The 26,644-nt window shown below is 45.1% G+C and overlaps 1 protein-coding gene across 3 annotated transcripts in view; it reads left to right on the forward strand.

Moving 5' to 3' along the window:
* Positions 1-937: 937 nt before the first annotated feature.
* Golga4 (golgin A4) overlaps positions 938-26,644 on the forward strand; it is an 85,590-nt gene continuing 59,883 nt past the window's right edge. For 2 of the 3 annotated variants that reach the window (XM_051140551.1, XM_051140553.1), the window contains exons 1-4: positions 938-1,204; positions 9,076-9,165; positions 19,437-19,535; positions 22,672-22,737. In XM_051140551.1, coding sequence (XP_050996508.1) covers positions 1,133-1,204; positions 9,076-9,165; positions 19,437-19,535; positions 22,672-22,737 — 327 coding nt within the window. In that variant the 5' untranslated portion in view covers positions 938-1,132. The remainder of the gene's footprint in view (positions 1,205-9,075; positions 9,166-19,436; positions 19,536-22,671; positions 22,738-26,644) is intronic. The other variant, XM_051140552.1, reaches the window with a different exon arrangement.

Below are 26,644 nucleotides of genomic sequence, written 5' to 3' on the forward strand. Positions count from 1 at the left end.
CTCGGTTACTGTAAATGCTCTCTGCCAGGGTCTCACCATGTAGTGGAGCCCTGGCTGGCCTAGAACTCACAGAAATCAACCAGCCTCAGATCTCCCAAGTGCTGGCATCAAAGCTGTGTGGCACCATACCCAGATCTAAATGTTCTGGCCAAAGGATCAGAACGGAATGGATGCCATCCGGGTAGTGGCCGGTGCAGAACCCAGAATGCTGAGAAATGCCATATGGATGTTGGTGAGCAGAGGTCACAGACATATGGGATGTTTTGCAAGTGTAGGCGCCTGTCTATCGCGTGGAAAAGTGTAGGTGGGAGAAGATAGCCCCTCTGGAGTGCAGTCACAAATATTAAGTAAAGGCTGCTAATTCTGTCGAGGTAGGGAATTGTGCACCAGCAGGTAGGTCTCAGCTACTGTCGAGGCAGGAAAATCACTTCGGCTCATAAACTCAAGGCCGGTCTAGGTAACAAGGCCAGATCGTTTATTTATTTTTGAGACAAGGTCGCACTGTAGCTCAGTTTGTCCTTAAACTGATTATGTCGGCAAGAACGGTCCCTATTTCCTCCACCTCTGGATATTACAGATGTGCACAGTCACACCCAGTTCACGTGCTACAGAGTCAGAACCCAAGCTCTCCTGCACATGCTAAGCAAACACTTCATCCTCAGCTCCAGATCTCTCATCCAACCAACCAACCAAAAATCCTTAGAGAGAATCTTAACAGTTTTAGGGCCAACCGACACTGAACACACTCCTGCCTCCCTAGCTCCATTGCTCTCTCGCTCCAGCCTTCTTCACGCAGGAGTCACTGTGCACGCGCGTTCATCCACACCGCTTCCGTATTGTCCACAGCGGCGCTCCGTAGCAAGACCTTGGCAAACTCCACGTCGGCCGCGCAGGCGCCCTGGATACGTTCACCTGCTGCCGTTGTCGCCGCCGCCGCCGCCGCCGCCGCTGACGGGGCTGGATGGGGGGCCGGGGCCAGCCAGTGGCACCCAGGAAGAAGAGACGCGGCGGCGGCGACGCCGACACCCGCAGGGCGAGCGCCCCGAGCTGCCCGCGAGCTCCACGGGAAGGCGGCGAGGAACGGGCCCGGCCGCCCCGCGGGTAGAGACGCAGCCGGCCCCCTCGCCGCGCCATGTTCAAGAAGCTGAAGCAGAAGATCAGCGAGGAGCAGCAGCAGCTGCAGCAGGCGTTAAGCCCTGCCCAGGTACGCCGTCCGCGTGCCCCCCCGCCCCCCGCGCCGCAGAAGGCGGGAGAAAGTTCTCCCGTGACCTTTGACCTCCGCCCCAGGACCTTCCTCACCCCCCTCCCCTCCGCTCCCCTCCCCGCCCCCCTAACCCGAGCCTAGGATGGGCTTTGGCTCGCCCTGGCTTCTCCCCAACTGTGTCCCCGTGCTGCTGGGTGGCGCGACCCGTCGTGACGTCCGACCCGGGAGTTTTCCCACTAAGGACTGAGCCGGCCTGAGAGATGGGGGCGATGGGTTTGGGTTCTGCGTGGGAGCTTCCCCCGCCCATGCGAGCCCCTGACTCTGGAGTGATGGCGCGGGGTGGGGCAACCCAGGTCGTTTGGGGTATGTGACCTCTGACCGAGGTCCGCTCTGTGTCCATTGGATACTTGAACCCGGGATGGCCGGGATCCTGTAAGTCTCCTGCTTCCAAAGCCTGATGGAGCCGTCCCCCCCCCCCCACTCCCCACCCCCCACCCCCCGACCTGGCCTAGGATGTCTGCAGGAGCCGAGGGCTGCGGTCCAGCGACCAAGGCTGTCAGGAGTAGTTAGTCACTTCGCGTAACTTTGTGATGGCGGACAGGGCGGAGGGGCAGACACTGAGCCAGATGGGCACGGAGCCTGTCAGCAACCCTGCTCCTGCATCTTTTCGGGAAGGTCTTTGCTTTTGAGGGAGTATGTTTCGGGGGGGGGGGGGAAGGGGGGCGTGTTCGCGTAGGAAACAGAATAGGCTTTCTCCCTGCGCTCCGCAGTGCTGATGCTGTGAGCGAACTGAGGTCTTCTGCCCAACTCTCTCCCGAGCCTTTCTGAGTATCAGTGGATGGAGCCTTGGCTTCTCCCTTCTTTTAGGGTTCCTAGAAACCTAGAAAACCTGTAGTTCAAGAAAGGCTGGGGTTTGGCTAATTGGGGAGCACTTTGGGTGTTAAAATATAACGACCCAGCTTTCTGTTTCTAGAAACGCATTCTTAGAGGATTTAGGATGCAAAAAGATTTAGTTACAAGGTTTTAATTTTTTTTTTGTTTGTGTGTGCGTGTGTGTGTGTGTGTGTGTGTGTGTGTGTGTGTCACTGTGGGTGCATCTGTGTATGTCTGTGTGTGGAGACCAGAGGACAACCTGGGTGTCATTCATCAGGCATTGTCCCTTTTATTTTACTATTTAAAAAATGGATTTATTTATTTTATGGGTGTGTCTTATCTGTATGTCTGCACGCTGTGTGCATGCTTAGTACCTCCAGAGGCCAGAAGAGGGCGTTGAATCCCAGGGCACTTGAGTAATGAATGGTTGTGAGCCGTTTTTTGGTGCTGGGAACTGAACCTTGGTTGGCCTTCTGCAAGAACAAAGTGCTCTAACCCTCTGAGCCATCTCTTCAATACCATACCCCATCCCCTTTTACATGTAAAGTTTCTTCCTGGTCTGGGACTCACCAAAGCAAGCCCGGGAACCCACCTGTCTCTGCCCCTGAACGCTGGGGTTCTGAGCAGGAACTCAGGCAAGCACTTCACCATCTAAACTGTTTTGCCAGCCCTGGTAACACTCTGGGGCCAGTAAACATTTGGCTGAGTAAGTTCTTATCAGGTAGCTGATTAGCACGTAGCATTAAAAATCAGCAACGTTGAGTTGCCTCTCTGCTAGGCACTTATCTAGTAGTTACATAGGTCACTCTCATATAAACCTATAGGGTAGACACTCTTTCTCCTGTAGATGAAGATATCATGAGGCCCACAGATAACCTAATTTCTATATAGTAATGGAGCTGCAGACAGGCATTGTTTACATAGAATGATAGGTGTTACAAGAGGCAAATTAAATGTGGCATGTAAATTGTTACCCAGTTTTTGTGGCAAAAAGAAATGTATTTTTATAAGTGGCATGGTGGCTTACACCTGTAATCCCTGCATTTGGGAGGTATGAGAATTTCATATTCAGATCTATTCTAGACTACACATCAAGCCCATGTTCCCTAAAGCCAAACCAGTAAGTGTGTCTGTGTATGTGTAGTGAAAATTCAAGTTTAAAAGGATATGCTGTAAGATATTAGTAGGATAAAGTATTGATGTTATATTTAATATACTTTCTCACATTTAACATTTCTCTAAAGATGAGCTGCAGTTCAGTAGCAAAGGGAATTTTAATAACAACAAAAGCTTTTTGCACATTAAGCTGTTAGAGCTCCGTGTTCCTGTAGCTTAATACTGTCAGAGAAGCAAGCATCTGGGTCACACAATCCTGTATGTTAGACTTAAGAGAGCATTTGGAAAATCAGTGTCTCCACCCAGAACAGAGAAATGAATTGTCTGTGTCTGCTACTAGGAGGAGCTTGAGCCTACTCTGGTTTCATTTGCTCTCAGGAGGGAGAAATAACCTGAATTAGTGTTTTCAAAGAGTTAAGGACCTTTTGAAGGCCTCTCTTATTCTTGTTTTTAAAGCAAGATGTCTTCAATTTGCATATTGTCTTGATGATTCAAGATCATCAGTTTGGGATGTAGATTGTTTTCTCTTGAAATTGCTGTGCCTTGAGGATTTTTTTTTTTTTTAAATTTTTTTTTTTTAATTTAGACAAAGTTTCTCTGTGTAGCTTTGCCTGTTGGGGGACTCCCTCTATAGACCAGGCTGTTCTCAAACACAGAGATGCCTCCTAGTGCTGGGATAAACTCAGAGATCCGCCTGCCATGTCTCCTAGTGCTGGGATAAATGCCTGTGCCATCTTCCTTCCCACCCCTTGTGTCTTGAAGGTTTTGATGACATATGAAAGACTCTTTTTTCTTGTTTTGTTTTTTTGTTTTGGATTTTGTTTTGTTTCTTTTTTTTTTTTTTTTTTTTTATCGGATTTCTCTATGTAGCCCTGGTTGTCCTGAACTTGTTTTGTGGGCCAGGCTGGCCTTGAACTCACAGGAGATTCAGCTGCCTCTGCTTCCCAAGTGCTGGGGCTAAAGGTGTGCTCCACCACTGCACAACATGAAAGACTCTTTTTTCCTCACTCGTACGTTTATTCTTGCCCATCCCTGTCCTAAGCATCTTATGTGCCCACCTTCAGCCCCACACCCCATTTTCGGTTACTTTTTGTATTTTGTAATGTTTCTTAAACTAGGACTTTCTTTGGATTGCCAGTTCTTAAATAATGGCACAGAGACATTATATTTGCTATAGCTTAGGCTCTATAGCTGGGCAGATTCTCAGCTATTCTAACTGGACAGTACTGGCTCATATGCTATATTTAAATGGAAGTTGCCCTGAGTTAATTTTGGATTGAGTGAGTTTCACATGTTAGGAGACCATGTTGGGAAGTGAAGCATTTATACCATAGGAGTGATGGCTTGTTTCTGGACTATGCACAGTGACAGATGCTTGTGTAAGGGCATGCTGAAAAACTCCCACTAGTGACTCAAGTGTAGATGTTAACATGAAAACCAAGCCCATGATAGGTAACTCTTCCTTAACTGGATTGTCAGGTTGATTTGCAGTGACTGAAGCAGTGTTGTGATACAGGCCTAGTGGCCTGTCCCTGCCCTAGGTGTGTGTGTGTGGGAGGAGTTACCGAGTAGGTGCATTGAGTGCTGGAGCAAGCCCAATGCCATACCTGTTTCTGACAGAGCATCTGCTTGGGGCAAAACTTGAGAGGCAGGAGCTAAGTCAAGGCCCATGAGCAGCCCAGCATGCTAGAGAGTCCATAGCTGATGGAAATTGTAAATTACTCATGAGAAAAGGTTGAAACCCCTTATTTTGAGATTTCTCATGCATGTTTTGTCTACAGCTCCAATACTCAGAGCAGCCCTGTTCCTGCAGCAGTCGGTAATGCAAGAGAGGACTTCCTGTAGCAGCTAGCTGACCGAAAAATAGTGTGACTGCTCCTCCCCCCTTTTCTCTTGGAAAGCAGGGATTAGAGCTTGATGATAGTTAAGCCTTGGTGACACCTAAAGAGGTCTGTATGCACAGATTGTGCCTGTGTTTCTAACACTTCTACTCTCAAGTGTCCTTGGAACCCCCAGGTAACTCAGCCTCCAGTCCATTTAGCCACAGCGCGTCCCTATTATATGAATATCCAGATTCTGTGCTCTTGCTGCCTTTAAGTCATGTTGTTCCAACCTGCGATTAATGCTTTTAATTCCTATTTTTTTAAAGTCATAGTTAAAACCGTGAAATACATTGACGTATATAGTATATAGACTTGAGAGTTGGTGCCAGACATGTGAGCTCTGTGCTTGCAGAGATAACATGGAACAGTGGAAACACTCCAGGTGGCTTGTGAGTTGTGCCTGGACGCCTCCTTGTGTGTTTAATGGAAATACAGGTTAGAAGATAGCAGTCTGTAGAGGAGGTTCCTCCAGGACCCATTCCTCGGTGAGCAGCCACTGGCAGCAGAGTCAGTGGGCCTTCTTACTGGTGGGTTCCTCAGGCTTCATCGGATGCCCGCAGTCATACACGCATGGGCAGCACTAGTTGAGCTTAGACGGGGTACAGGGGAGAGGGGGGTTGGAGGAAGGAAATGGATGATGGATATAATCATATCCATAAAAAGAAAATGTATCTTATGCTATAAAGTTTACATGCTGTACATGTTGGGCATGCAGCCCAACACTGGTGAAGACCTGGGTTTGAGGCCTAGTCCCTATAATCTGTAGTTCTGTAAAGCTTTCACTTTAGGGGTGTCTCTCTGAATTGGGTAGAAGTATGGTGGTATTATTACTATTTTTACTGTGGGTCCCAGACAAGTTAAAGAATTAGTCATCTAAAGGGAACTGGGGAAGCAGACAGGAAGTTAGAAGGTCTGTGTGCTAGCCTAGTCTTGGAGCATGTAACCTGGACAAGCCATGTAATCTTACCAGGAAATTGGGTATGATATCGTGTGCCCTTTGTGCTTTTCAAATTGATTGAGGGACTGAAAGTGACAAAATACAAGAAGGCATTTGTAGTCCTTGTTGATGTTTTTACTAGCTAGTGCACACAGCGTGCTGGGCTGGTGTTGCATTTGCCTTGAAGGGCACACCTGGTCCCGCACGGCTGAGTATTCCAGTGGTGTGCATAAGGTGCTTTGTGTGCACAGGGGAGGGAAGACTCTTGTGAGGAGGGCTAGGGCACTACCCGAGGAACCCCTGATGGGTAGTGAAAAGCCAAGGAGTGGGGATGGGGACTCAAAGCTTATCATCCCCAAAGGCTCCTGTTTGTTTTCACACACAGCATTAGTGCCTCCTACCCTAGTTACCCCACGGGTCTGTAGGTCAGAAGTCTGGGATGGCAGCACTGGGTCTCCGTTACACAGCTGTCATGGTGCTGTCTAGCTTGTCCTCTTTCCTTCTGTGCCCATGCGGTTATGGTAGATCAGTCAGTGCTCTGTGGCTTTCAGCTCCTGGAGACTGCCATTTTGCTTTTATTCAGCCTAGCAAGAGTGCAGGTGTCTAGCTTTGGTCTCTCTCCTCTAGACCCAGATTTGAAGGGCTTATGTAACTAGGTTAAACTTATCTGGGTAATTTTTTTTTTTAAGAGTAAAATCATTTTCAGCTAAAATCATGCTTTCAGAACCCCCTTTTCCATGTACAGTAGCACAGTTGTGAGAGTGATATGTTATTCCCAGGGCAAAGGTCATGTGGGATCTACCACATTAGCCTGGTTTTTCTTATTTTGAAGTTGAGACCTCTGGTCAGCTAATAATAAGCTATTGAGAAGTGGAATATGAATCTGAGCCTGGATGGCACCGTCTCTCTCTCTCTCCTTTCTTTCTTTCTTTCTTTCTTTCTTTCTTTCTTTCTTTCTTTCTTTCTTTCAGCAAATAGCTTGCACGTCTAAGCACACATACCAATGAAGTCCAGGGCCTTGTTCATGTTAGGCAAGTGCTCTAACACTGAGCTGGTCTCCCGCTCCTTAAATTCATTACCAGTCTCTGAGTGTGAGAGCCATGGAGGATCCAGGCCCGGAGACCACTGCTTTTCTTGTGAGTCTTTCTTCCTTGCTCCAGGGAATGATCAGTTGGTCATTAGGCCGAATGTTATCAGGTTTTATATTTTTCTGGGCACAGGGTATCTTAGAGCTCATTCACTCCTCATCTTTATATACTTTAAAAAATTTAAATCACTTTGTTTTATATTCATCCAGAGTTGATGAGGCCTTGTGATTAGAATCGTAGGAGGCCTGGTTTTTCCTTGTTTTGTCTTGGATGGTGGAGGATGTCGTCCTAGTTAATGTGACTTTCACTTAGCTGACTGTAGTGGATTGTGTGCTGATTTTCAGAAGGGACATGTTGGAATTCTCTGTTGTAAGTGACAGAATTCAGTTTAGGCAAGAAGAAAAAGAGTTTGCTAAGGAATGCTTGTTAGCTCATGGTTTCTCCGGCTCTGGTAGCTACAGAAGATTAGCCTGTACAGTAGCCTGGCATGATTGCCACATCCTGGGCTCTTCATAAAAATGTTGCAAACTGTTCCCAGCTGGCACCAGCATGGCACCTCCCACCGCACGGCACTCCCTCGTCCGTCTGCAGCTCTGTCCTGTGCTTGCTAAAGGCTGACCTTTGCCTTTACACATCTATTTTCTTCCTTGTGACTCAGTCTCACGTGGTGTGCCCGACGGTGGAGCTCAGCTTCCCTGTTGCAGAGGCAGGGAGGACTGGGCTAGTGAGTTCTGCACTTAGGGCCTTAGAAGAGCTGTTGATTGAGGACAGTTATTAAGCTTGGGCATGTAAAGTGGCTTTCTTGCCATTTAAGCTCACTCTAAGTTCTGCTTTTGACATAAACATTATTCCTGTTCAGAGGTCGACATTTATATCTTTTACAGAGTACGTGGCCAATTGTTTCTACACTGCTTTCTGAACATCTGCCCTGATGGGAAGCTTAGCTTACATCTGTTTTTCTCTCTGTGTGTTGTTTGTTTGTATGTGTATGCACTGTGCCCATGACCTCAGCTCCACCCTGACCATAGCAGTGTGTTCACACGGTACTTAGAGTTTTCATTTGCCCATTTGTTCTCTCATGGATGACAGGTAGTTACTAAACTTTGTATTCTCTGTAAAGCTGCGTAGATGTGAAAGAGTGAGGAAGCAAGCGTTCAGGTGAGTGAGTTCAGAGCTGTTTTAAGTACAGAGGGGCCTTAATGTTGTCCTTTTATACTGTCAGGGCTGATTTTAGCTCATTTTAGAATAGACTTCCGACACCAGGCTTAGAATTTGGGTTCTGTTCTGTGTTGAGGGTTCTACTAATCAGGCTCTTAGCAGTTCATTGTCCAGCTGTGCTGTGCTAGTAGGTTCAAAGAAAGGCTTTTGACTAGAGAGATGGGCCCAGCTATTTACCTATAAATTTGATAGTACTGAATGTTTCAGGGACTTTAAAGTTGAAATTGACAACTTGTTTTTAACAAACTTAAAATTTTGAATCATTTTGTTTTACAGAAAAATGGCAAAGATAGTAAAGTTTTCATATTCTCATCACTTGGCTTCGGTTTCCCCCAAAAGTCTCATCCTAAGTATAATCAGTCTTAGCGTGTATACAGTTTGCTAAAATTGACTGTCAGACCAGAGACTTAGTGGATGGTAGTTAAGTCCGCTACATGATTCTATTGTAGTTATTCTTTCCTGCTCTTGCCCTCCCCCAACCCCCCCCCTCCCCAGGATTTCTTTGTGTAATTTTGCCTGTCCTGGACTTGTTTTGTAGACCAGGCTAGCCTTGAACTCACAGATCCATCTGCCCAACTGCCTTCCTGAGTACTGGGATTAAAGGTGGACCCCACCACTCCCGGCTCTCTTTCCTGCTTTTTTATGTGTCCCTTTCTTTTCTTTGCATTCCTGGGCATGGAGTGAGAAAAGAACCAGTCAGTACATAGTGTACTAGTCAGTACTGTCTTCTAATTTGTGTAATGATTTTAAATGTAGGTTTCCTCCAGCTCTTCAACACCAACAAGGACTAGAAGCAGGACATCTTCGTTTACAGACCAGCTTGATGACGTGACACCCAACAGAGAGGTTAGTGTGCAATTCTGATGTACTTCTCATTGGAAGCTAAGCTATAGTGCTGGTGATGGTGACAGTATGGGAAACACTTGTGACAAGTTAGTTATTTAACTTCTGGGTATTGTATTTATTAATAATTCAACTGGTCTTTTTTAAAACACAAGTAGCAATTAGGTCTTATAAGTTGTTCATTGGAAAAACTAATTTCAGAGAATAAGTATGTTTATTTCATATTTGGAGCTATCGGAATAACTCAGTAATGTTTTGTTCAATATAGCATCATTTTCAAGCTGGTGGTCAGAAATTGAAAAGTAACAGCCAGTTCCATATAACTAGTAACTATCATGAAAATTACTTGTGTGTGCGTTTGTCTTTTTCTTCTTTCTGTGAGGCATAACAAATACAGGAAGATGGTAAAGGCACTGAAGAGATGGCTCAGTTGAGAGCATTTACTGCTTTTGCACAGGACCTAGGTTTGGTTCCAAGCAGCCACATGGGACACATGCCATACCTCCAGTTCCAGGGGCTCTGACTCCCTGCGAGGAACTGCCAAGGAGGTGATGGAGCTGCTGCATCCGTAGTCACAGGCATCTGTGAATGCTGGGAACTGAACTCAGGGCCTCTGCAAGAGGAACAGGTGCTCTTAACACTTATCCAGCCCAAGAGGTATCCGATCCTTTAAAAAAATTATTTTATTTTACATTTATTTATGTCTGTGTGTCACATATGTGCATGGTGCCCATAGAAGCCAGAAGAGGGCATCAGGTCTCCTGGAACTGGAGTTACAAATGAATGTGAACCACCAAGTGGATGCTGGGAATTGAACTTGGGTCTTTTGGAAGGGCAGCCTATCTCAGCCTCCGAGCCATCTCCCTAGCCCTACACCCCTAAGATACTTATTTATTTTTATTTTATGTATATGAGTGTTTGCTTGCATGTATGTTAGTGCATCATTCATATAAATTGCAATTTGCTTCTCTGAATGGTTATCTCTTCCAGTTTAATATGGAGTGGTTTTGTGAGCAGCCTTCTCTTGAAGGCCCAATGCCAAACAACACTCCGAAAGGAGAAAGAGATTGTTATAGCAACAACTTGGAAGCAAACCAGATATGGAAATATAAAATCAACTAAAGACAGCTACTGTACCATTTGAGTCCAGGATTTCTGAGACCATCCAGGGCATCACAGACAGACCCCACCTCAAAAACAAATGAATCGAAGGACTTTGCCTCTAAGAACAGGAGAGGCAAGTGTGTGCTACTTTCTTTAGCATTTTAGCAGTGGAGACTGGGCAGGACACATAACAAAAGGTGAAGGGTAAAGGGGGTATAAAATCATGTTGATCTCCAGAGGACTTACATATAGAAAATTACAAGGATTTCAGTTAAAAAACAAACAAACACAAACCCCCAACCTATTAGAACTTATATGAGTTTAGCAAATAAATGCAGATAAGAGATTAATTTACAAACATAACATTATATTTCTATGGAATAGTAGTTTTAAGAAGCCCCGAAGTGAATGAGCCATAGAGGAGGTGTTTGACAGAGCCCAACTCTGCTTCATGGTAAGGACAAAGGAAGGGAGCTTGATTAAATTACCCACAGCTAGCATCTAGAACAGTAAAAGACTTAACATTAGAAAAGCTTAGTTATCTATCCTGTGGGTGTGGAGTGGGTGTGGCTGTGTGCATCATAGTGTACATGGTAGAAGTCAAGGACAACTTGGGAGTCAAGTTCTCTTCTTCCACCCCGTGGGTCCAAGAGATTGAACTCAGGTCTTTGTCTGGTAAGCTCTCCTGCCTCCCCAGACTACCCCAGCCAGCTGGCACTCCGCTGTAGTCCGTGCCGTTCTCTATGTGTGTTGAGGTGGATCTGCGGTTTGATCTGTTACTCTGTAGATGGTGATGCGGTACTAATTGGTGTTGAAATTAGATGTAGGTTGCTTCCTTTAGGACTCTCCTTTGATTAGGGTGCACCATTTTCTTGTGAGGCTAGATTTGCTTCTGATAGTTCCATCGTTTTGAAGAGTCTCCTGTGTTGGTGAGGGATGTTTGCCAGCAATTTTGGTGTTTGGCTTAGTGATTTCTGATTTTGGTATTAAGAGGTACTGACTTCATAGAACATACTGGCATTCTTCTTTTGTTTTGTTTTGTTTTGCTGTTGTTGTTTTGTTTTTCTTGAAGAATTTGTAAAGAGTTTGATCTGGTCTTAGGCTGTTGTAACTCTCTTCATCCCCACTCCCCTCCCCTTTTAATGTGTGGAACTGTTTTGATTACTAATTTAATCTCTATAGCTTTATTCAGGTTTTTTGTTTGTTTGTTTCTTTCTTTCAATTTTGAAAAATTGTTTCCAATTTTTCTAAATTTTCTTTTGTTAACAGTAAGTTCTCATTGTCTTGTTCTTTCTTCCACCTTAGCTAGCGGCTTGTTTGCACGGCAGTTTAGTGGTGAGCATCTGCAGGATGGGAGTGGCAAGTTGATGTTTGAATCTTATTTTTCTCAAGTCTTAGCTACCTTGAGGGAATCATTTTATAGTCTGTATGTTCTTCTTCCGTCTTCTTATATTTGCGGGATTTGTGTTGGGGCTGGGGAGAGTCACATGGCATGGTTTTGTTTTTGAAGGCTGCGCATGAAGTAGAAGTAGCCATGTAGACAGAGTAGAGCTTTAGTTGTGATTGGGAATTCCTCAGTCCACGCGCCATCAGTCTCTTCTGCAGCTGCGTCACCACAGGCGGTAGGTGCTGGTGCTGCGAGGAAGAACGAGAGCCTTAGGCTGCCCGTTTGGACAGCAGTGAGGTGAGAGAGGTGAGAGAGTGCTGGGTTTCTGAGCCTCAGCTCCTCAGCATGGCATCTCCACTACTATGTAGGAGGGATGGCAATCAGATTGTGAGTAAGAATGAAAACAGACAGAAAAAGACTGTGAATAAAAAGAAATTAAAACATTACTTGAAATTAGCAGTGGGTTCTCTGTGAGCTGTAGAAGCTGTCGTGCAGTGCTGCCTGCTGGCCGAGCCTTCAGCCATCATCACTCTTACTGTGCTGGAGACACAGATGGGAAGATAAGGCTTTTCTCTCTTGTCATCGAGGGGTGTCTATGGGTTCACAAATATGGTAAACACCTCTAGGCCAAGAGGGACTGAAATCATTCCTGAGAGGCTTGAAGGTGAGACCAAAGGCAGCTGTTTCCAACTGCAGCCCTGTAAGAATGGAAACCTGCTTAGTGAAGTTTTGTAAGTTTCCCCAGGGATGACATTAAGCTGGTACCACAGCTACCGAGGAGCTAGGTGAGTGTGGTAGTGTAGGCGGTTACTTAAGTCCGCCTTTGGACTGATGGAGAGCAATGAAAATGAGCATGTTCTCTGTTGGTAAGTTGGAGCATGTGCTCTGAGCAGCAGCTGAGCTGGGCTGCCTCTCCTGGCTACAGCACTGAGTGCTGTGAGCAGCAGCTGAGCTGGGCTGCCTCTCCTGGCTACAGCACTGAGTGCTGTGAGCAGCAGCTGAGCTGGGCTGCCTCTCCTGGCTACAGCAGTGAGCTGCCGTGCTCTGCTGTCCAGGGATCTCTGTGGCTTGTGGGAAGCTTTTGTCACTGGGGAGGCCTCATGATCAAAACCTAAGTCTCGTTCCGCTGGGCTTTGTGATTGAACTTTTGATGGCTCTTGCCATAGAATCTGACCTAAGCTGGAGCCTGGGGAACCAGATTAACTGGATGAGAAGGGAGGGTCATAGAGGGAATGAAAAAGACAGTACTTTTCTCCAAATGAGCCTGTAAAGAATAGTTCTCAACTTTTTGAATGTTGTGACCCTTTAATACAGTTTCTCATGTTGTGGTGACTCCCCACCATAAAATTATTTTTTTCAATTTTATAAATGTAATTTTGCTAGTTATGAATTGCAATGTAAACGTCTGTGTTTTCCAGTAATTTTAGGAAAGGGTCGTTTAACCACCCCAGGATTCATGACCCACAGGTTGAGAACCACCACTGTAAAGCCAATTCTAAAACACCAAGAAGTCAGGCAGCAGAATTAGACACTAAGATATAATCATTTGGGTGCCAAATATAACTGCATTTCCTGGACCACCAGCTCCCAATTATGACAGAGAGTCTTTGGTTCTCTGTGGAGCCCTGGCCCTTTGTAGACCAGGCAGACCTGGAACTCACAGCGAACCGTCTGCCTCTGCCTCCCAAGTGCTGGGATTTAAGGCTCGTGCCACCACTGCACACAGAGACCTTTTATGTTTACTATTAATGCTTGGCCTTAGCTTTGGCTTATTCCCCAACTAACTCTTAACTTAAATTAACCCTTTCATATTAATCTACATTCTGCCATGTGGCTTGGTACTTTTCCTCAGTCTCATTCCTGGCACCCTGTTACTTCTGTGGCTGGCTGGCGAGTCTTTTCCCCTCTTATGTTCCTTCCCAGAGTTCCATCTCTGCCTGAAAGTCCTGCCTCCCTTTCCTGCCTTTGCTATTGGCCAGTCCGCTCTCCATCAAACCAATCAGAAGGTGCTGGAGTGTTTACAAAGTAGGATGCAGCCACAGAATAGCAGTATGCAGAAGCCCACCTGTCCTCAGCTCTGCCGGTAGCCAGGTCTCTGCTGGTACAGACACCAGCATTTCAATAATACAAAGACAGGAAGATCACCCCAACATTAAGTGTGAGTTTATTCTAGATTAATTTAGTAGAGTGGTCTAGAATAAGACAAGTGAAGACCAAAGGGGAGGACATCCTATTGGGACTCTAGATGAGAGAGGCATGGGAGAATGGCAAAGTAGAAGGATCCAGAGGGTCCTAGAAACCTACAAGAAGAAAATTATGATAGACAGATTTGGGCCCAGGGGTCCTGCTCAAACTAAGGCACCAGCCAAGGACAATACAGGCCATAAACTTCAAACCCCTACCCAGATCTAGCCAATGGACAGGACATTCTCCACAGTTGAGTGGAGAGTGGGTATGACTTTCACACGTACTCTGGTGCCTCATATTTGACCATGTCCCCTGAATGGGGAGACCTGGTGGCACTCAGAGGAAGGATAGCAGGCTACCAAGAAGAGACTTGATACCCTATGAGCATATACAGGGTGAGGAGGTCCCCCTCAGTCACAGTCATAGAGGAGGGGAGTAAGGGGAAAATGGGAGGGAGGGAGGAATGGGAGGATACAAGGGATGAGATAACCATTGAGATGTAATATGAATAAATTAATAAAAAAAAAAGACAAGTGAAGACATAATTTTCTTAACAGAATATTGTGAGAAAAAGCAGAGCAAACAAAATAAGACTAGGTAAGCTGGGCGTGGCGGCACATGCGTTTAATCCCAGCACTAGGGAGGTAGAGCCAGGGGAAATCTCTGTGAGTTCAAGGCCAGCCTGGTCTACAAAGTGAATCTAGGATAGCCACGACTGTTACACAAAGAAACCCCATCCCAAAAAACAAAAAACAAGCAAACAAACAACAACAACAACAACAAAAAGATTAGGTTTATATGAAAAAGAACTCATTAGGAATAAATGTGTCAATTATAATAAAAATAAGAAAAAATAGGTGAATTCAGAAAAAAATACTGACTACCCTACCATAGACTGACGTAGATGCGGAAGGACTAGCTGCGTAAAATATGCAGGATAGGTTGGAAAACTTCAAAATAATCTAGAGGCTTCAGGTAGGTGACATGAGTGCCAGGGCACAGACTCCACAATGTTAGTGACATGAGTGTCAGGACACAGACTCCACATAGTGTTAGTGACATGAGTGCCAGGGCACAGACTCCACAGGGTTAGTGACATGAGTGAAAAGACACAGACTCCACAGTGTTAGTGACATGAGTGTCAGGGCACAGACTCCACAGTGTTAGTGACATGAGTGTCAGGACACAGACTCCACAGTGTTAGTGACATGAGTGCCAGGGCACAGACTCCACAGTGTTAGTGACATGGGTGTCAGGGCACAGACTCCACAGTGTTAGTGACATGAGTGCCAGGGCACAGACTCCACAGGGTTAGTGACATGAGTGTCAAGATACAGACTCCACAGTGTTAGTGACATGAGTGTCAGGGCACAGACTCCACAGTGTTAGTGACATGAGTGCCAAGACACAGACTCCACAGTGTTAGTGACATGGGTGTCAGGACACAGACTCCACAGTGTTAGTGACATGAGTGCCAGGGCACAGACTCCACAGGGTTAGTGACATGAGTGTCAGGGCACAGACTCCACAGTGTTAGTGACATGGGTGTCAGGACACAGACTCCACAGTGTTAGTGACATGAGTGCCAGGGCACAGACTCCACAGTGTTAGTGACATGAGTGTCAGGGCACAGACTCCACAGTGTTAGTGACATGAGTGTCAGGACACAGACTCCACAGTGTTAGTGACATGAGTGTCAGGGCACAGACTCCACGTAGTGTTAGTGACATGAGTGCCAGGGCACAGACTCCACAGGGTTAGTGACATGAGTGTCAGGACACAGACTCCACAGTGTTAGTGACATGAGTGCCAAGACACAGACTCCACAGTGTTAGTGACATGAGTGTCAGGACACAGACTCCACAGTGTTAGTGACATGAGTGTCAGGACACAGACTCCACAGGGTTAGTGACATGAATGTCAAGGCACAGACTCCACAGTGTTAGTGACATGAGTGTCAGGACACAGACTCCACAGTGTTAGTGACATGAGTGTCAGGACACAGACTCCACAGTGTTAGTGACATGAATGTCAGGGCACAGACTCCACAGTGTTAGTGACATGGGTGTCAGGGCACAGACTCCACAGTGTTAGTGACATGAGTGTCAGGACACAGACTCCACAGTGTTAGTGACATGAGTGTCAGGACACAGACTCCACAGTGTTAGTGACATGAGTGTCAGAACACAGATTCCACAGTGTTAGTGACATGAGTGCCAGGGCACAGACTCCACAGTGTTAGTGACATGGGTGTCAGGACACAGACTCCACAGTGTTAGTGACATGAGTGTCAGGGCACAGACTCCACAGTGTTAGTGACATGGGTGTCAGGACACAGACTCCACAGTGTTAGTGACATGGGTGTCAGGATACAGACTCCACAGTGTTAGTGACATGAGTGTCAGGGCACAGACTCCACAGTGTTAGTGACATGAGTGTCAGGGCACAGACTCCACAGTGTTAGTGACATGGGTGTCAGGACACAGACTCCACAGTGTTAGTGACATGAATGTCAGGGCACAGACTCCACAGGGTTAGTGACATGAGTGCCAGGGCACTGACTCCACAGTGTTAGTGACATGAGTGCCAGGGCACAGACTCCACAGTGTTAGTGACATGAGTGTCAGGGCACAGACTCCATACAGTGGTAGTTTAGGGATGACTTCACTGTGGACCACACAGAAGAGGTCAATTGGGTTTTAGCTGTTTTAGATTAGAATTTGACAAATTTGAGAAAATGAATTGCTGGAATCTTTTTGAAAGTTAGAAAAGAGCTGTTTGCTTTCTACTTGTTTGGTGTTGGAATGGACCCAGTTGCCTTGCACCTGCTGTGCAACTTCTACCACTGAGCTGTGTGGACAGCCAAGATCTGGTGCTGATGAGACAGGGCAGGAGAAAGGCATCCGAGGCTCTCATGCGTGTGCCTGTCAAACTCGTCTTTGATTGCTCTGCTTTGGGGCGGGAGAGGCTTGCGTCTAGTCTGCTCAGTGTTGTTTGGCCACCTTTTGGATTGCTGGTCACCATTTCTTTATGATAGGCATCAAAGTTCAGTAGTGGTCTCTTAAAGCTTCACATAAACACCTCTCTCCTTTTTTTTTTTTTTTTTGAGACACGTTTTCTCTATGCATTCCTGGCTGTCTTGGACTCAGTTTTGTAGACCAGGCTGGCCTCGAACTCACAGAGATCCTCCTGCCTCTGCCTCCCGAGTGCTGGGATTAAAGGCGTGCGCCACCACGCCCGGCTTCTGGCCTCCACATTTACCCACACGCTCACATGCATACATACACGAATGTGTAGCACACCATTTAAAATTGTTTTTAATGTAATTTAATTTTGTCTTAGTGTGGCATAGTGACACCTAACTAATCCAGTCAGTGGGGAACAAGAGGCAGGAGATGCAGTGCTTCAGAGTGGTCCTTGGCTACATCATAAGCCCGAGGCCAGCCTGAGCTGTATGAGAGCATGTTTTAAATGCTAACCAGACCAAGGAAACCAGAGATTTGTCTCTCTGTAATTATGATGGTCTCCAGTGCAGTGCTGGGTGAAGAGCCAGTGAGCGTTCCAGTCATTATCTGCAGCCTTAAAGGCCTGAGGAAAGTGTGTATGCCTTTAAACTTTTGCACATACTTATTTTCAGACATGTCCTTTACAGGATATATAAGTTATTGTATATTATGTACCGTGTTATATAGTATCATATACCTTAGAGTAGATTATACTTTCTTATGTAATTTTTCTTAAAACAACTGCCATCAATATTTCACTGGAATAATTTTTAGCATTTTCATTTTATAATGTATATGTGTAGGAGATTATAAAAAACTAGGGCTCAACTAGTTTCCTCAAATAATGACATCTTATAAAATTATACTATGATGCCCCCCAAAAAAAACAGTTGCCACTGAGAGATCTGCAACACCCACAGAACCTCTGTTTAGAGATCACCTGTCTTATATGTACTGCTCTTGTGTGCTTGCGTATATGTTAGTAATCTGTGCAGTTTTACACATGAATAGATATGTAGTCTCTTCCGTTGAGAGGGTCTGGGGAGAAGCTTAGTGGGCACATATGTGTCAGAAGAACTAGTGTTATACATTTTATTTCAGAGTTTTCTTCTGTAAGTACTTTTGATAAAAGTAATTTTTCATGTAATATAAGTATTAATAAGGTTGTTTTGTATTTTATCATTCCTATATATTTCAGTGCTGTCTTTTTAAGTATCTAAAGACTTGATCTTAGTACTTAGAAAAGTTATGCTAAGTGTTTGTGGTGCATGCATGTATCTTTAAGCCCACTTTACTGTCAGGCATGATTGACATAAATGCTATCTGTATTTGGTGTGTGTGGCTCAGTGAGTTGAGGGTGAGTGTAGACCCGTGAAGTGGGCAGTGTAGGGGCTGTGGCTACTATGCCATACCCGCCAGCTCCTCGCGCTTCCTCCTGTCATTATTTGCTGCTCCTGCTGTTGCTGCTGCTGCTGCTGCTGCTGCTGAGGAGGAGGAGGAGCAGGAGAAGGAAGAGAATGGCGTCTAGTAAGAAGAGTTAACACCACATCTAAGATGTAGTACTTAGAGAAATTGAAGTGTACAGTATGGTTAGCTGTGTGCATTATTCTCTGTAGATCTTCAAGGCTTCTTCATCACACATTGCTAAAGGTCTGCACTCTTGTGCGCTGTTTGTATTAGAGCCATCTTTATACCACGTAGCCAGATACACTGGCTGCCATGATGCCCACTGCAGACGTTATATGTATACCAGCTGGCAAGTGGCTTCCAATTTGGGTTTTGAAATCCTAAACTCACTAGTTTATCCCATTCTTGGTCGTTTTTTAAGGATGGGAATGATCATGATGACAATGCTGGATTGTTTGGGGGATGGGGTGGCCATGATGGTGCTGCAGTGTGTGGGGTGGGGTGGCCATGATGGTGCTGCAGTGTGTGGGGTGGGGTGGCCATGATGGTGTGCTGCAGTGTGTGGGGTGGGGTGGCCATGATGGTGCTGCAGTGTGTGGGGTGGGGTGGTCATGATGGTGCTGCAGTGTGTGGGGTGGGGTGGCCATCATGATGGTGCTGCAGTGTGTGGGGTGGGGTGGCCATGATGGTGCTGCAGTGTGTGGGGTGGGGTGGTCATGATGGTGCTGCAGTGTGTGGGGTGGGGTGGTCATGATGGTGCTGCAGTGTGTGGGGTGGGGTGGCCATGATGGTGCTGCAGTGTGTGGGGTGGGGTGGCCATGATGGTGCTGCAGTGTGTGGGGTGGGGTGGCCATCATGATGGTGCTGCAGTGTGTGGGGTGGGGTGGCCATGATGGTGCTGCAGTGTGTGGGGTGGGGTGGCCATGATGATGCTGCAGTGTGTGGGGTGGGGTGGTCATGATGGTGCTGCAGTGTGTGGGGTGGGGTGGTCATGATGGTGCTGCAGTGTGTGGGGTGGGGTGGCCATGATGGTGCTGCAGTGTGTGGGGTGGGGTGGCCATCATGACAGTGGCTGTAGTATTTTGAGTGTTGTGTGCTGTGAGATCACTTTGTAACATGTCATGATCTTTATTTCATCATTTGTTTTGTTTTTGTACCTCTGCTTATTACTCTGACTGAGACAGCTACTAGCCGGGATGGTAGCAGAGCCTGCCTTTCTCTCTGAGTATACTATCTTTGCTTTGGATTCCTCCAAACAGCCCAAAACACAGAGTGACAGTGTGGTGAGTCTTTCCACCGCTTTCTGCATTCTCTTGTGAGGAATCACAGCATTTGGGCAGCTCTAGCAGCTAGTCTCACGTGGCTTATCACTTCCCTCAGAGTGTCTTCAGTGTTGTGTTGCTAACCATGCTCTAAAATCTCAGAGAACTAGTTGCTGAGCTTGGTGGTGAACTGCTTCCTGATAACACTAACAGCATCACAGTACCATTCCCCTTCCCCACTAACAGAGCAGAGGCCGCCTTCACTGGATAGAACTAGCTTCCCTTGGGAATGTTTTCTTATTCTCAAAAACCAGTATGCATGGTTAGAAATCCATTTTACTTTTGGGAGGAAGCAAAGAGTGTTTGAGATGTTCCTGACATTTTTACAGGAAAATATGCATTGTATAAATCAGTAATTAGTAACGTTGCATAGGTCGAGAGATTGTATTATAGCATGTTCATTTCTTTATTTTGAAACTATAGGTAAGAAGTAAGTGCAAAGCATATTGTGCTTTGTAACTTTATTAATTTTTTGAGTATGAAAAGAAACAGTTGTCTCTTTTTTATGAGTGAGTTCACTTAATTTTAACTTTATATGTGATTTATTTTGGGAAAGTAGACATTTTTCTATTTGAAGTATCTGGTGAACTGATGATTTAATAATGTAGCAGTTTACTTACTCAGGAGGGTGGCTGAGCTGGGTTTGTAGATTTTCAAAGTGTTGAGAATTGGCTTAACTTGGTAGCCAGTGGCAGAAACAGAGCATGTCCGTTCTTACATCAGTGGGCAGTGAAGGCTTGGTGTGCGCACGGCCAACAGTGGGCTTCAGTTTTATTCTAAACTTGGGTCTAGAGAAGCAAGGAGCTCAGGGTGATTGGGTGTCAAATGACATTTAGAAAGCTGCTCTCTCTCTCCCCCTGGGTACAAGGAATACAATACTTACTGTTTACAAAAATATTTGTGGCTGAATCAGGAGTCTTAGTACACAGACTTACCACTTTACTTAAAAGAAAGAAAGGAAGGAAGGAAGGGAAGAGAAAGAAAGGAAAGGAACATATGCTGTACACTGCATATAGGACTAATGGCAACTTCAAAGGCACACCTGTCATGAGTACAGTATAAAAATCATTTCAGTTCATCGTCTATTTTAAAAAATGCTATAAGGTAAAAATGAGTGCTGTAAATTATTTAGAAATAAACTTTAGTAGACTAGAAAACTAATCTTACATACATTTTATATGCTCATGATTGAAAACTGCATTTCTCCATGAGACAAAGGGAAACCAGAATAGTTATTTGGTGTCATAATAAAGATTTAGTGAGATTAAGTACAAGTTCACCACGAGCTGAGTTTTCCTTAATTTAGTTTTTTTTTTTTCCAAGGTTTGTATTTATTTATTGGGGGTGGCAGGGGCTCTGGCTCTGGCTCTGGCTCTGGCTCTCCTATGTAGAACATGTTGGCCTTGAATTCACAGAGACCCTCCTGCTTTCCTAGTTAAAAGCATATGCTGCCCCAAACAGGGCTTTATTTAATTTAGTTTTAAAAACATACTTCTCTGGTCATTCTTAAATACAGCTGTATCTTTAGTGCTCAGCAGCCAAAAAATGGTAATAAAAATTGAACAGGTATAATTGAAAATGTTGCAGAAAAATGAAAAAACAAAAACAAAAACAAAAACAAACAAACAAAGACAGGTTTGGCAGAGAAGCTCTAGTATGTCTAGTCAGCTGAGCAGGCTTCCTGTTGTCTGAGAACTCCCTCTAGGGAAAGCGCTGGTGACCTAGAGCCTCAGTGTGTGGAGTGAGTTCCTGTGCTTAGGGCAGTGCCTAGGCAGTGATTTAGCAAGCATTTGTAGTGCGCTTACTGTGAGGCAATGTCAGGTATTGGGCACCAGGGTAGGAATACTGTGTGCTGCCCCCTGGCAGCTGGTGGCAGAGCTGTTGCTGTGTGTAGAGCAGTGCTGCAGAAGGTGCAGTGTTGTAGCATAGAGGCGGCTGGCTCTACAGCTGAGCCAGATGGGGCTTCACAAGCAAGGACCACGGCAGGAAGGAGAACTCCGCAGACAGTGGCAGCACTTCACTGCTTATGGAGAGCCCTGACTTCCGTTCACACACTGTATTAGGCTGGTGCTCTTTAGACAGACTACTTACTTGGCTATGTAATACAGTATTTACATTTTAAAATGTTTCCAGAGCTGGGCATGATTATGCATGCCTGTAATCTCACCACTCAGGAAGTGAGGGAGGGAAGATCAGAGTTCACGGCCAACCTCAGGAACTTAGTGAATTTAAGACTAGTTTGGACTTTGCGAGATGCCGACTCAAAACAAACAAATCACCCATTTCTCCCTTGATCTTTCCTTGGGTTATCTGTAAAGGAAGAAGAAGCACACCATGCCAGACACCCAGGGCAGTGCCTGCTGCTGCACATGGTACAGTGCCGTGTGTAAAGCAAGGTGGTGATTGCCTCATGAGCTCTTTCTGTGGTGGTAGGGACTGGAGAGGCAGTGCACCATACATACAGTGTAGACTTCTGAAGCTCAGACCGTCCTGGGCCTGCCTCTGCAGTCCACGGCATGAGGTAACCAGCAACTTTCCCTTGGAGCAGTGGGCTCACCAACAGAAGAAAACAAAAAGCCAGTATGTGTGGAAGAAACTTTCCTGAAAATGTTTACATTAGTTTTATTTAAATTGCTGGCTTCAAGTGAATGAAGCATTTTGATATTTTATTTTTATAAGTTTGCCCAGATAATCTTAATTTGAATGTGTTTTTCCGGTAGGGAGCAGTTGACATGACTTCTTTCTGGTAGTTTTCTATTTGAGTGAGCTTTGGCTATTGACTCCCTGATGCTGGTTTTTGTCGTGGGGACAGAAGTGGGGACGTAAGGGGAAGAGGTGTGTGATGAGCTCCACATGAGCTACAAAATTGCTGCACACTAATCTTTGCTGTTTAGTTTCTTTCTTCTTTACTTTTTTATAGCAAAGTGATTTTCTAAAATACTTAACTATACTCCCTTCACCCTGCATGAAAATGTTCTAATAAACAATTACTAATTTTATTCGGTAGATCAAAGTACTGTGTCTCAATATTTTGTTTTTAAGTTTTAAAACGTTTGTTTCCTGTTCTCTTTTTAATGACATTCTTTCTTGTTTTTAGAATGCATCCACTCCAGCTACAAAATCTCCAGATGGTGTTAATAGAAGTGAATCATCTTCTCCTCAGGTTTGTTACTAATTTATTAAAATGTCAGGCCTTCAGAGTGTTGGCCTGCCTGTTGTTACTAGTATGTGACTGCCTGGAAAGGATGTTTTAAAGGCTTGCTCTGAGACCACATGACAGTTTTGCAGGAGAGGCTGTTACTGTTCCCATTTGCAGAAGAGGGCGGGCGTGGTGCAACACTGTAGCTTCTTGTACCCCATCCTTGCCACTTTACAAATACAGGTTGGCCTTCAGGAAATAACATCTCTGGTCTAGCGAGTTCTGTCAGTAGAATGATAGCTATACCAAAAGGTCCCAGCCTGTGGATTTTTCTTTATAGTGTCTGTTATCAGCCCTACTGAGTCTCGGAAAAGCTAAATTCAAGCAATAATAATTGAAAATTAATAGTATCAAATTTTAATATCTGTAGAAAAGTATGGCACATTCACCCCACAAATACACCTTTCTACTCAGGGCAGACAAAGGGCTCAGCAGGTAAAGGTGCTTGCCATGAAGTCTGATGACCTCAGTTTGATTCCTGGGAGCCACAGGTACAGGGAGGGGATTGACTCCCGCAAGTTGTCTTCTGATGTATTTGCTCTGTATCCTGATATGCACAAATAAATTAATAGATATAATAAAAAATTAAAAATAAAAATTCCGTAGACACAGAAATTATTAGTGCTCTAAAGGCCTTGGCTTCCTTCTGGTCCCTTGCCTCATCCTCAGAGGTCACCACCATTCTTGCCTCTAGACTGCAAATTAACATGGCTATTTTGACTTTATGTAAAGTGACGTGTCCCGGCCTGCGGGACAAATCGAATCACGGTTCACCTGAAAGAGGGAGTGGGGATTGAAAGTAGGGTACAGAGATGCAAGAAATAACGAGTCAAGTTGGGAAATTTCTGATCAAGACTTACTATTTATTTTTTTTTTTTTTTAAGATGTTTATTATATGTACGGTATTTTGTCTGCATGTACACCTGCAGGCCACAAGAGGACACCAGATCTCATTATAGATGGTTGTGAGCCACCATGTGGTTGCTGGGAATTGAACTCAGGACATCTTGAAGAGGAGCTAGTGCTCTTAACCTCTGAGCCATCTCTCCAGCCTCTGTCAAGACTCACTTTAATGCAGACAAGTAGGACTTTATATAGCAAGGTCAATAGGATGTATTCTGATCCTTTTCTCCTTAGCTCCCAAGAAGAACACAATAGCCTGAATAGCTCCCTGTAAGAACTTCCTATTACTGAGTAGCTCCCTGAAAGGATTTCCTTAACCCTTTGGGTGTTTCTCAGTAGGGACTTCCCCACTTCTTTCAAAGGTAAATAGTCCAAGATGGACCTCCTCCTCCGGCAAAGCTCAGCAACTGGAAGGTCACAGAGTGCAGCCCAAGCACGGGATTTCTGACATGGCAGAATTTAGCAGGGCTCCCCACAGTAAAGGTGTCTGGTTTCCTGCTTGCCTGTTCACCTTTCCCTCCTCCCTCCCTCCCTCCCTCCCTCCCTCCATCCCTTCCCTTCTCCCTCCCTCCCCTTCTTCCTGCCTTCCATTTCTTTAGATCAGTGGTTCTCAACCTGAGGGTCACAAATCCTTTGGGCGTCTAATGACTCTTTCATAGGGGTTGTGTATCAGATATTCTGCACATGATATATTTACATTATGATTATTAGTAGTAGCAAAATTACAGTTATGAAGTAGCAACAAAAATAATTTTACGGTTGGAGTCATCACAACATGAAGAGCTGTATTAAAGGGCCACAGTGTTAGGAAGGTTAAAAATAACTGGCTTAGACAGTCTTGCTTCTCACGTTGGCTGGTCTAGAATGTACTATGTAAGCTAGGCTGGCTTCAAACCAGCAGCGGCCCTCCTTCTGTCTCTTGAGTCCTGAAGTGACAGTGTGAGCCACCATGCCCAGAATGCCTGGCTTCTTTTGTTTTATACTCTATGAGATTTATCTACATTGTTACTTTGATTCCACACCATTTCATTGCTTTGTAGTAGTCCATTGGTGAATAAGATTGTTGGCTGGTATTCCAATGGTGAATAAGACAGTTTAAAAAAGAAGCCCTTTATTAATTGGCTAATTTGATTTGGGGTTCATTTAAAAAAAAAAAGATTTATTTATTATTTGTACAGTACGTATTCTGCCCACATGTGTGCCTTTAGGCCAGAAGAGGGCACCAGATCTCACTATAGATGGTAGTGAGCCACCATGTGGTTGCTGGGAATTGAACTCAAGACCTTTGGAAGAACAGTGTTCTTAACCTCTGAACCATCTCTCCAGCCCCTTGGGGTTCATTTTGAATAGTGTCTTTTGTTGACCATGTACACATTTTGTTGGTGTATGTGTAGGGATGGAGCTGCTGGTTCCGAGAGGGTGCTTCTGTTCAGCTTCAGCCACAGCTGTGCTTGCTGCCCATCCTCGTGCTCTGTGTTACCATAGTTTTCATTAACAATCTTCTGGATGGGGTGAGATGGGGCTGAGGAGGTGGTTTGCACTTCTACAAAACCTGGGTGTGGTATGGAGAAAGAACGGAAGGTTAGATGTCAGGTGAAAGTCGTATCTGCCTTAAGTGAGCTTAAGTTCTTAACACAGATTAGTTTATTATTCCTCACAACCACCTTAGGAAAGGGTGCTTCTGGTTCATTGTAGACAGCCAGAGACAGGCAGAATGAGGCTGTGTCAATACCTACTGTGGAAAAGGTGAGTCAGGCCCCATAGCTAAAGCCCTGGGTTCTTGTAACCAGAAGGGCTCGTGCTCTGCCCGTGAGCTCATCCACCCTGGTGAGGAGTCTTTAGTTTCTCCCCTTACTTTTGTTTGAAGCTGCATCTCTTTTCATTACCTGTCTCTTCGTAGGAATTGTTGCTGCATGTTTATTAAGTCACTCAGTCTTTGCAGTAGTCATGTAGATTGGATGGCATCATTGTCGTCATCATCATTGTCTTTTCCACCCCCATTTTACAGAGGAGGAAACAGGACTGTTGGCTTAGGGACCTGCTCAAGGTCTGTAGAACAACAGATGCGCTGGGACTTGGGCTATGGCTGAGGCAGAGTGGGGCACACTTGCCAGAATGTGTAGGCCCTGTGGTCCTCCCAGCTCCAAGAGTGAACAGTAAAGTCACTGCCAGTCAGAGTCGGCATGGTGCTTAAGATGATTAGGGTTTACAGATGCAGGCGTTGACAGTTCATTAGCTTCTGGAGACGCTGAAATATCACATGTGCTTTGTTTGTCTATCCTAGGGTCTTTATATGGATGCTGTGTGTCAGGGAACTGAAAGCAGTTTTTCAGGTGGGCCACAAGTGACTGGTAATGGAATTGCCAGTAAAAGAAGGTCTTAGATTTTGTACAGGAAGCATTCCACCATGAGGGTAAAACTTGTACATTATGAAAACAAACTAGAAAGTACAGAATAATGTAACAAAAAAAACTGAGCACATCCAAAATTCTTCCACAAGAAGACACTGTTTACTTCTGCATATGCCTGTCCTTCGTGACTTGTTCTGATGGCATCTGTGAAAATATAAATAGAAATTAAAACATATTTATAAACAAGACAAAATGAGCTCATGGTATGCACACTGCTTTCTAACATGATCTTTTCCATTGTTAGCTTGTGTATACACTCCGCAGTGTGTTCTCTGCGGTGAACAAACCAGCCTGAGTTCACAGGACAGGGCTCCAGTAGAGCTGTGTGTCACTGGTCCACTTTGCTCCATACCTTTTCTAAAGGAAACTGCCTCATTAGTGCATTACCCTCTCCACAGCCCACTTTTTTTTTTTGTTGAAAAGAATGATCTGGAATCACTAAGTCTATGAAGACTCACCAGATAAAATAGACTAGAATTTAGCCGCTGCCTCACACTTCACTCTGGATGTCAACACTTTAAGCATGGTGTGCTCTAAAGAATCTAGCAAGTGGGTGT

This window comes from Acomys russatus, chromosome 32 (assembly GCF_903995435.1).
Source record: "Acomys russatus chromosome 32, mAcoRus1.1, whole genome shotgun sequence".
NCBI lineage: Eukaryota > Metazoa > Chordata > Mammalia > Rodentia > Muridae > Acomys > Acomys russatus.